We start from the raw sequence: 11,844 nt of genomic DNA, 5'->3' as shown, positions 1-11,844 counted from the left end.
ATTTATATTTGGAGCAGTGGAGGAACAACATTACCATTTGTTTGGAGTCGTGTTTCAGTCCACCTGGCGAATGTAAGTCCAATACTCACTCTCTGTTCGCTTTGTTTGTAGTTTCTACTTACTCCTGAGGGGAACATCTGACTCTTAAGATGTTGGATTCTGCACTATGTTCACCTGTAGCTGTCTGTCTTGGTAGTGTGAGGTGGGGTTTTTAGAGCTTTCTGCTGCGGTCACAAACAACGCTGCCAAAACAGTAAAGTTATGAGTTATGGTGCGTAAAAACTATCGTAATCACTATCGTGGTAAAGCTCCATAAAACAAGGCGGAATGGGGGTCATATCTAAGCTGGACAAAGACTTGTGAAAAGCCGAAATAGCTCAGTTGGGAGAGCGTTAGACTGAAGATCTAAAGGTCCCTGGTTCGATCCCGGGTTTCGGCAGGATTTTTCCCATTTGGAGATGTTCAAAATTACTAAACAATCCCGCCTGCTGGAATAAACATTTAACACCTCCATATTCACAAATAGAGCTTGTCATTGATTTTCAAAGGATATTTAATGGTACAACCTGTGAGCAGGTTTAAACTGTAATAGTAACTTATTGTCTTGAAGCACGATGTAACGGATAATTCTTTTCCCACCTTCTATTTAAAACAAAGTAATTGTGTGTGTATGTATAATGAATAATAAGAGAACATTTAATATATACTATTCCAATTTATTTTGTTAAAAATAAAAAGGTGTTCATATTGTCACAATCTTTACACAATAGTGTTCTCATCTCAAGTGACAAATCTGGAAAAAAAGATCCGTGAGATAAAGTGAAATTGTAGACAACAAATCGAACCTTTTTCAAATTGCACAAAATGAAATGTCATTGACAGATCTGCGTGTAATTAAGTTCCCGGATATTTCACAAAAGGTATTGTACTTCAAATCACAACATAATTTCTCTGTTTTTTTAGAATGATTGAGTTAAATATAGTCACGGTCTTCATAGCTGTGGGCTCATAGAATATGATGAAGCCAGCGATGAAACAGAAACTCTCTAACTGAGTGGCGTGCTTTTTGGTTTGATTCAAGCCATTGCTTCAGTGTAGGTGTGACAGTAACAAGGAGCTCCTCTCCAGTTGATTATGTCACAAGTCATTGAGCCAGCTTGCTGCAGACATGCCTGATGTCCTTCTGAAGCTTCTCCGTGTCAAGGCGGGATTTGATGTCACCTGTCTGCCTCAGGGACTCAATTGCACCATGCACAGACAGGAACCCTGTTCCAAAGAGAAGCAGCGTGTACAGAGGATCCATTTTAATAATGGCCTACTGATCTCTGGTTTAAATGATTTAATCATCAGTTATCATGACCTTACAGTAGTAGTAGTTAAGAACATATACCGCCTAAAATGGAAATATTTTTCAATGTTGCATGTACTCTAAGAAGTAATTGCCAGTGTCAGCCGTGAGGTGGAGGGATAAACTTTATTGTTCAATGATGGGATATTAAATCTCTCCCCTTTCTTTTTCTGACTCCTCGCCTGTCTTGCCACGAATATTTATGACACTCATCAAATATGTATTGCTCTTCTCCCCTCTAATACCATATCCTTCCATATTTTCATCCTACACTTAAAATAGAGTGACGGATGGCTCTCTCACACTGGGATGAGCGATGATTCATCCTGCTTTTATTTACTGGAGGACGCCACTGCCCCATCCTCTATTTGTCTACACTTCAATAAGCGCGGGAGGCTGAAAGACGTTTACAGAACGTGGGGAAGGTTTGAGATCTTTTGCCAGAGCTCCCAGGAGATGAGCTTCCAGTTGGCAGTGAGATGGGGATGGATGTCAACAGCAGCTTGATGCAGAGCGGAGCTGCTGTACCGGGCTGCCTGGATGTATTCCTATGGCTTGTAGGAGCTAATGTTAGTCATTGTCTTAGTTTTCAAAAAGAGAAAGGCTTGACTAAAAGTATTTTTTGGACATGATGTAATGCTACATGCTTGATAATTGAAGTCTATATAGTTCAGACAGTTATGTTGAGTATAAACAGTTATATATTAGTGGAGTAGTCGAGTCACTTTAATTTATGACTAATTATGAACGGTCTCTCTTTTGTGAAGCTTTTCTGCATGTGCATTTTTCCTTGATGTGCATATGTGCACTATGTGTGTGTTTACTCACTGATGACAGCAAGTTATAGACAGTGATCACCCACCTTTGTGGTATTCCTGTTTGAGCAGCTGCAGCTCCTGGCGAAGGCTGCTCTCCACTGAGGTCTCTCTTCTACCGAGTTTCAGCTGATCTGCCTGACGCCGGTTGGTCTGACCCCGCTGGGCCTCAAACTGCTCCACACGGGCCTCTGGAGCACTTAGCCGGACAGCTGATCTAGACTCTGCCTCTAACTGAATACAGAACACAAACGTACAGCACTGCGTGACAGTTTGTATCCCTCACGCTGTGTGTGTGACCAGTCCTGAACATTATATTTAATCCTGATGTTAAGGTGCTGCTTGTGATATTTAATTCTATCTTTATTTAATCAGGCGGTGTCATTGAGATTAAAATCTATTTTCCAAGAGAGACCTGAGAACAAGAAACATTCACAAGAACACAATCAGCAAAACAGAGAACACAACTACACAATAAACAGGAATTAAAACAGTTACAAGAATCATTAAAAACATCAGATAATAAAGCTTTGAGCTCTCTCACTTAGCCGGACAGCTAATTACATTTACGTTTACAGTTTTAAGTTAAAGTACTTGAAACCACATTAGTGCGTACCTGAAGGATATCTGAGGTTAAGTATTTACTGGATCGTGTACTCTGGATACTAGATTTAAATGAGAAGAGATGTGAGGTAATTTCAACAGTACAGCTGTAAGGAAGTGATACAGAGAACAATGAATCTAACATTTGTCCTTAGTGATAAAGCATAATGCACTCAGGGTTTAACAGCTGAAGGGTTGATGGCGCAGCATGACAGTAGAATATCTCCATAGCCAAGGAAAGGTTTGAAGGTTGAGTGTAAAATAGTGTTATGCTTTGAAGAAGGCAGACAAGAAGCCTAGTTTTAATTTTTTTATTTTTGAGTCAAATGTTGAATATGAATCTAGAATAACAGTCTGCTGTCAAGACAAATTCCTAAATATTTGTAAAACTCAGCAAGAGCAATGTGAGTGACATTTCAAGTTTTAATGTCAGCACAGTTGGTGTCACTGGTGGAGGTGGAGAATACCATGCACTTGGTCTTTTCTGCATTTAAAACTAGCCTGTGATGAAGGAGTGATAATCGTAAAGCATCCGTCTGAAGATGAGTCAGGGAGCCTGGGGCGTATCAAATGGACATTCAAGTATTGATCAGGAAAATGTTATTTGTGTATCATGTAAAACAGCAATGGATGAAGGAGAGAAACACGTGGCAACCCATTTATGATGGGTAGCTGGTTTGATTGCGTAATATCAGCAACAACAGTCTGAGTTAGCGATGAACCAATGAAGCGTGGCTTCACCCAAACCTATAGACTGTAGTTTGTGGACTAAGATTTTATGATGAACGGTATGAAATGCTTTTGAGAGGTCAATGCTTTTTGCTGAGGAAGGAAGCTTAGATATTTGACTGTAGCTGTTGAAATCGGAGACATCCCCACTTCTGTGTAAAAGTACTACTAAGGAGCTTTACTACGAAGTCATGCCTGGTAAAAAGGTTTGGTTAAAAATGTGACCTAAATGCGGACAGATAAAGTGGGCACTTAGATGAAAACGATGTGGGTCAATATGATCTGCATCAGTGTTTTTGTGCATGCTTTTAACCTAAGCAGAGCTTTGCAAATATCTGCACTGCTTCACTAAAAGATGATTTGCAGTCAATAGAAGTTGCGACATTTGAGCTTTACAAATTCATAACCATATAACTTTTGATTACTGTAAGTGTAAGTGTGTCATTATATCGCAGGTGTTTATTTTTTTTAAATTGACGTAGAGGAATGAAAAGGCAAAGGAGGCAAAAATCCAGAATGCAGACATAGCATATCTGAATATGGCCTGCCTATTACCTGAATGGTGTTATTGTGAACATGATTGCATAAACTGTTGGTTAAACTGATGATAACTAACTGATGCTACGGTACCATTGTGTCCTGCAGTTGCATGCGCTGCTGCTGGCTGCTTTCCGTATGAGTCTGGGCTAAGCTGTTGAGCTGTTGTTCTGTCCGCCTCCTCAGCGAATCTGTCTGCTCCTTGGCTTCCTTCAGTTCACCTGATATCCTGCAAAGCCATCAGGAGTAGAACGAAGGGAAATGCAGTATAGGCTTTACTTTGAATATGCAGTGTCACACAGGAAATACTGTTGCAAATTGCGTTTTTCTTTTAAAACTAGACACCGAAAATGCCATTAGTAGATTAGATTAGTTTATACATGTGTTGTAAATGTATACAGACTGGCAAATAGCTGCAAGCTTTTGCAATGCTTGTTGTAAATTTAGACCCATTGTATACAGCTCTTACTTGGCGCTCTGGAATAAGAATTTATCTGTTTCCATAACCGATATTTTGGCACCCACTTGTAGATGGTGGTTGATGCCAGCTGCAGCAGAACACAATTACTTTGTGGTTGAGTGCTGCTGCTTTTTGTGCCTTGAAACACACAAACTCAAATTCTTGTGGTGGAAAGATGCTGCGTGAAGACTTAAGAAACACTTGATGTTGACCTGTGGCCTTTTTGTAGCTCTGAACACTGTGTTTGTTTGGGGGAGCACAGCAAATCTCTCTCCCTGTAATATTGGACTGGGTTGCCATTTATATAACTGTATGTACTCTGTATGTACTTGTTTTATTTATATAACTGTACTATATATGTAGCTCACATTACTCACATAAGTCCATTGGGACGACAATGTTAAAACGTCTCAGATGAAAGCTGCAACCTTCGACACGCTGAGTGAAATATCACGTGGGCTGTATCGTAACGTAATTACTATTCGCAGTGTCCCATCAACATTTTCTTTCGTCAAGCTCAATTCAATTGACTTTCTTTCCCCCCAATTCAAAGGATTTGTCCTAAATGAGAAAATCAATGAGGCAAATGCCAGGTCTTTACGTGTGTGTCTGTGTTTGTCTGCAATACAAATCGGACACCTTCTGCTGAACATTCATTTATCTATTCAGATATGCGGCAACAGAGACACCTCATTTAAAACTCTGCGCTGGCAGGCTAATCGGGCTAATGTTGACAGTTATTGGGCCAGGCATCGTCTAGACAGCTGATTTGGCCGTGTTAGATGAGCTTTCAGAATCTGCTCGTCTCCATGGAGGTTAATCATTTCCCTGTTGAGAAATGGTCGGTGTGCCTCGACTTTATTGCGGCCGTTGTGTTCTTGAGCTTATCTGAAACTTCAAGCATGTGTGATTTGTTTGTCAGTGGCACTAACTGTGAGTATTGACTGTGGGCGACTGGCCCCTCAATTGAATGTCGTGCGTTTGGCCATCATAGAGGAGGGTTTCAAGAGTTGTTGTTGTTGTTGTTGTTGTTGTTGTTGTTGTTGTTGTTGTTGTTTTGAGGCACTAAATACTGTGCTTAAGTTGCCTCAAATTAAATAGGTAGTTTTAGTTGTGGTCAGAGAGCTGAAAAGGTTTAACTTTGATGTTTGACAAAAAGCCAGGAGGGATGCAAAATCTACTGAGGTCTCTCTGTGGACTCAGTGGGGTCAGAAATCAGCTGTGTTTGCTTCCAAATGACTTGGCGACACAAAAAAACAAGGCTGGTTTAGAGAGTAAATGAACAAGGAGCCTGCTGGATAGCTGGATATAATATTGGTATATGCTTTTTTGGGTATTATTCTACTTGGCTCAGAAACACAGGCGATGTTGCTTTTCATCTATCTTTACATGATCAGGGACCCTGTTTCCATCGCAGATCTACGATAGTAATAAATAGAGGTTATTCATCAATCATGTTTCTGTTTCCACCATTTAAAACTATGTGACTCATTTTGCATATTGGTGCCAAGTGAGTTAATTTGTCAGATGGATTAGTAAATCAACTTAACTAACAGCTTTTCTCTGCCTCTGGCATCAAAAGTTGAGCTGCAGCTCATGACTCTGAAATGCCCAGCTGTAGAGAGTCAGGACTGACTGGAGATATTATTTGATAAATGAATTAGTAGCTCATAGATTATTATATTAGAGCCTGGGTAGAATGAAAAGGGGAACATAAATCATCGCTTGCGGAGCGCTGCTAAAAGGCAAATTAGCCAAGAAAATTTCCATATTTCCCAATCACAAGCAGCAAACTGAAAAACAGTATAGTCTTCAAGAAATGAGAAGACATAGAAATAAATGAAACATAGCAAACTCATGTTTATAAAGGCATGTTAAATTAAAAGTTATGTCAACATACGTGTCTAGCATAAAGCGTTTTTACATGAACACTAAGCCAATTATTGTGGAAAAAAAATATCTTAATGTTAAATTATAATAAAACTTTGCAGCGTTTGCATTTTTAGCAGCAGCCCAAAAACATAGGTTTTGATAATCAGGTGAATCCTGAATGCCTGCACAAATCACGAGCACTACGAGATAGGATGTGTTGCTGTGCAGTATCATTTGTGAGCCATTTTTGTCAACGAGGTCAGCCCTTGAGAGGAAATGACAGAGCATTTTAACAAGTAACCCAGGTGTTTCTGGGTCGTGCTTCCTCTTGAACTGATGGCATTACCTGGCTTCTAGTAGTTTAACTTGTGTCTGCAGATCAGCCGTAGAGATCTTTTGTTCCTGGGAATTCTCTGCCAATGAGGCCTCCAGCCTCCACAGGTCGTGATAAACCTGGATAAAAGAAAACACACATACACAAACACATGCTGTTACGTAAACGTTCGAGCATCTTGTGGCGCCGGCTCCATGATCTGACCTTTAGCTTCTGCTGAGTCGAGCGGATTGAGCAGTGACCCACTTTCTCTGCTTTTTCAATTATCTTTATGGCACATGGCTTGACCACTGCTCCACAGCTAATGTGCTGCCATCACAATGATTTACCCCCATGTGTCAACAACAGAACTGAGTGCAGGCTGAGGTGAGTGTGTGGTTGCGGGCAGTTGTGTTCGGCTTTCGATTTAGTAAAGTGATGGAGAGTATTATAAAATTTGACATACTGTATGTGTCCTGAGCCAGTGTTTTTGTAGTTTTTATTCTATTTATCTTGCATAGAAAATTTGACACCAAAGGGCAGTAAAAGCTGTTTATGGAGAGACCTTGACATCCCCATTTGAATTAACTTCACATCACATTTTTTCATGTCAGAGCCTGTGGTTGAGCCCCTGAATTTACTTGATAAGGCCAGTCTCACTAAGCTGCAGTAAGCTCCAACTCACCTGCAAAACAGCCAGCCATCCTCTTTAGGGTAAACAGCAAATACACCCTATATTGTCAGATTATTATTTCCTTCATGCAAGCAGCATTTAAATGAATGTAATACCTATTTTATATCTAAATAAATTCACAAATGAGAACATAATTCCTTAATTTGAGACTGGAGTATTCAAATGAACCCCAGGCTCAACACTATCTGTGTGTGTGTGTGTGTGTGTGTGTGTGTGAGCGCGTGTGTGTGTGTGTGTGTTTGTGTGTGTGTGTGTGTGTGTGTGTGTGTGTGTGTGTAAAGGCAGCGGAGGGGTAAGGATTAGGTTACGGTTGAAGATTTAGTGCAATACGGCATAATTTAAGAAATATGAGAAGAAGATTTAAGCAATGCAGGTGTGTCTTTGAGTCTGTACTTAGGTAAAGCCGTGCTTTGAGCTCAATACTAATGCCAGAATACATAAAATGATAATGCTAACATGCTGATGTTTAACAGGTATAATGTTTTAACATGTTCCTTGTCTTACTTTAGCGTATTAGCATGCTAACGTTTTCTAATTAGCAGTAAACCCAAGTACAGCTCAGGTTTTGCAGATATTTGGACATAATCCAAAGTAATGAATGAATGATGAAAAGTTAAGGGAATGTCATTAGGTTCATTTTCTGAGGACCATAAATGTCTGAAAATACATTTCACAACAATTCATATGGATATTATGCTGCTTTTATGGTTACAAATATGCAATGTACCATTTAAGCTTTAAGGATATTTGAATGTTTCCTCCTGCGCAATTCTGACAATTTTTGATGTCTTGAATGCTGCACAGATGAAGAAGAAAGTATGTATTGAAGAAATGACTTATGAAGATTATTTTTGCCACTGGTGTTTAGATACTTTGTATATAGTGTGGTTTAAAGTGCTGCCTTACATGAACAAGTGCTAAACTCTGTCAGCATTTGCGCACCGTCGCTCACCTTGACTTGCAGCTCTTTGAGCCGTACGTCCGCGGCTGACCTGAGCTCTGCCACCTCCTGCTGCAGTCTAATCAACCGCCGCTCCGCAGAGCTCATGTCAGCGCTCAGCTTGGCGATGCCGGCATCACACCTGATATAATAGCTGGGGAAGCAGAGAGGGGCCACTGAATGAGGATAGAGGTATGGGAGGGAGATGTGGAAAGGTGTGAAATCAGGGAGATGAGCAAAAGACTGGACACTGCTGACACTTATTATCAGTGTTGCAATCTAGCTCTCTTCCTTTCTGTGCTAAATGTAAGGTGCCATCACCAAGCCAGCAACAACTCTCCCTCCCCTTCTCTATCAGAGTTACTGTGTTTATGTCAATATCATATTTGTAAAGCGCAAGCTCAACAATCAAAGCTGACAACTTATTATGGAGATGTCCAGTGTGGAATGAGGGTTATTTCCCTGTTGACCACTACAGCGCTTCCATAAAGGATTTCACAGAACAATATAATTGATCAAAAACCACTGGCCCTCAACTTGCTTGATTATTTATGATGAGCACACAAGAGGTCATTAGGCTGAGTAGGTTTTTCTTCAGCTTTTATTGGATCATAAATCAGCTGTTTGTTGAGTCATAGGCAATATTCCCGCTCACCACGGATCTCTTAACATGGAGGAGGCAGGCCAGCTGAGAAGTAAGATGTTCACAAAATAACATTCATCTACTGTCTGATGAGAAAATGCATTATTGCCAGGATGTTTAAAAATAGTTCACCCTAGCAAAAACACCAATCCTCACGCAATCTAATGAAGACGACCTCTCTACAGCAATCCAATCTAATAAACTTGATCTGCACAGACACCAAATAATGAACAGGTGCTAATTAGCAGAGTGAGTTCAAGCCTATACTGTACTTTCCTTCACTCTGGTGAGAAGGAAATAATGAATGTGTGCATAAGTGTGTGTGTGTGGGGGGGGGGGGTCAGAGGCGATGCCACGACAGATTGGAAGTTGTGAGACTGTGAAGAGCTGCCAGACAGGATGCAGGCTATTTGATTTCACTTCATTAGAGGAAGAGACATTAAGTAGGATAAAAGCAAAGAAAAGGTAATCCTTGAAATCACTTGAGCACCAGACCTGGGTCTAAATAATTGGTCAATAAAGTTTGAATGTGCTAGCACTTGGCAGTCATTAAATTGCATTATTTGCTAACACAGACGGTATCTGACCTCGGCCTGTTGTGCATACCTGGTTACTCTGCCTCTCAGGTCTCCAATGCCAGCCACGTTCTTCAGGTCCAGGCTTTGAACAGCCATTGTGGTTCCAGAGGTGACGGAGTCCCGCTGGGCGATCTGTCTCTCCAGGGCCTGCTCAGAACAAAGACAGCCTGTTTGTCTATTTCACGTTTATGTCAATCAGCAGTAAAATACAGATGAAACAAAATATACAAACAAAGCATTTTTTATATCTATAATATAGTTTGTTTGGAACCTGACAATAAAAAATAATGTGTCAATTCCTCTTCTGTACCTCATTTTAAACCGACACTTGTAAAACATCATTATTATTATCATTATGTCCTTAATAGATAATTCAAAACTCCCAGAAATGTCATCACCGTCGGCATCATTTGATTCAGCATATTCATGTCACGCCTTAGCTTATTACTTCTTCATGTGCAGAATTAATGAGCTTTTAGGCATTTATGTAATATTTAAGATAATGACAGTCTCTAATCAAGTTAATGGCCCATTTGGTATACACTAATGAAGTAATATATTTGATTTCATGTTTCTATAAGGCGGTTATCATACTGTGGCTTGATCTTCTGCTCAGTCAAAGATGACTCCAAGCACTCATCTGTTAGTGTGTAACTTGGCAGTGTTTATTTAACCACATTCTGTGTACATCATTAGTTTTCTGCTTATACAGACGAAATGTCCACGAGCTGATGTTGACGAGGAGTCAGGCAGGCTTTGCTCAGGCGCTGCACCATTCTATCAGGTGTAATCAAATCAGCTGTGAGTTTGCGGGCATGAGTGTGTGCGTGCGTGTGCTGCACATCAAAAGAGATGAGAGGAGAGGAAAGCAGATGAAAGAAGGAGTTAGAACAGAGGACAGGTAGAGAGAAAAGGGAGTCCGCACAGATAGACAATGACTTGATCCACATAATGAGATATTTCAGACAAAAGAGGCGACAGAACTCATGGCAACAATACAATTAAATGCATTATACATTTCCATAGAACAACACTAACCTCTACCATCCACCCACTTGTATACCTGTATGTCCATGCTAAGCTGCTTGACAATGCCTGTCATGGTCAGCATGTGATTCTCCAGCAGCTTGCGGGACAGTGCCTCGACCTGGACGGAGCCCTGGGCGGACTGCAGACCTGCTGCCACCTCCTGTTTGATCCTCAAGGCCTGCTCCAGCAGCACAGCCAGTGTCCTCTCCTGACTGCTCAGACCACCCTCCAAGTCATCAGGCCTTCAACAGGAAGCAAAAAGAAACAGATAAACAAGCTTACAAGCACTTTCTTATTGATTTTGGTAAATGAGGGATATGTGTTGCAAATCATGAAAAGTTGGCCTTTTCTATCACTGGAGGGAATATATTCAGGAATAGAAAATAATTTGAAGCATTCATGTACCCAGAAGAATAAACGAGAGGGAATTAGATGATGTGCATTGGTTTTCATACCCTCAGGTCATCCGCATCCCATATCTCTCATTGACTTCATGTCCCTGAGCGTTCTGTGTGACCCTGATTGATGCTACTGTGGATTAAGGATTCATTTGATCAATGTGATTCACAGCAGTGTTACAAAGGTCGCTCGTGGATCCCAACTGTATTTTAATCCCATCATCGGGGGAATCTACCTCTATCCACCTCTTGGACACAGATTGATTTTAGAATTGAATTAGTGACCCACAGGAACTAAGCAAGGTGACAAATATGAAGGTAATGTAATAGTTTTAATGGTTAAAATAGATTTAAAAATATATCAAATGGAGTTTTGTTTGTTTGATATTAATCTCTATAACCCAGAGGCTTTATGTCATCAGACCAACAGCATTAGAATAAATACATTCAAATAATAACAAAGATGAAATAGAAATAAAATAGAAAAAACAAAACAAATACATACACAAAATACTTCCACAAATACATACACAATAGAGTAATTCAACAGAACCCCACCAGTTACCTGGTGGGGTTCTGATAGCGCTGTAACTTTAACCTGTGTGACATTCTTCTTGTCTAAAAAGAAAAAAAAAATATTACATATTGTGGTGAGGTATACAGCAGTTTTTACTCAAATGCATTTGTAATCTGCTTTGTCAGCCTTACTGCTGTGTTAAATGTATAATGTTATTTTACATTTTTTGTTTTAATGTTAATTGTTGAAATCAACATATTTTTATACCATTTCATAGTCTTATCTGGCCACAATGAGAAACATACAAGGCAATATGATATGTTCCCTTCTTTAACAACAATATATTTAGCACTTATTTTCATGTTTTA

The 11,844-nt window shown here is 40.0% G+C and overlaps 1 protein-coding gene and 1 non-coding gene across 2 annotated transcripts in view; one reads left to right on the top strand and one right to left on the bottom strand.

Moving 5' to 3' along the window:
* fam81b (family with sequence similarity 81 member B) overlaps nt 1-11,568 on the bottom strand; it is a 13,406-nt gene extending 1,838 nt beyond the window's left edge. The window contains exons 1-7 of the mRNA XM_031849364.1: nt 11,525-11,568; nt 10,596-10,803; nt 9,561-9,679; nt 8,324-8,465; nt 6,711-6,817; nt 4,126-4,261; nt 2,211-2,397 (exon numbers count right to left, since the gene is read on the bottom strand). Of these exons, the coding sequence (XP_031705224.1) occupies nt 2,211-2,397; nt 4,126-4,261; nt 6,711-6,817; nt 8,324-8,465; nt 9,561-9,679; nt 10,596-10,803; nt 11,525-11,568 (943 nt within the window). The remainder of the gene's footprint in view (nt 1-2,210; nt 2,398-4,125; nt 4,262-6,710; nt 6,818-8,323; nt 8,466-9,560; nt 9,680-10,595; nt 10,804-11,524) is intronic.
* Nucleotides 367-439, top strand: trnaf-gaa (transfer RNA phenylalanine (anticodon GAA)). The gene has a single exon. It is a non-coding gene; the product is annotated as a tRNA-Phe (tRNA).
* Nucleotides 11,569-11,844: the final 276 nt, after the last annotated feature.

This window comes from Anarrhichthys ocellatus, unplaced genomic scaffold (assembly GCF_004355925.1).
Source record: "Anarrhichthys ocellatus isolate YVR2014 unplaced genomic scaffold, GSC_Weel_1.0 scaffold9, whole genome shotgun sequence".
Taxonomy (NCBI): domain Eukaryota; kingdom Metazoa; phylum Chordata; class Actinopteri; order Perciformes; family Anarhichadidae; genus Anarrhichthys; species Anarrhichthys ocellatus.
Note: the sequence above shows the minus strand (reverse complement) of the source record. Positions and strands in the feature narration are given on the sequence as shown.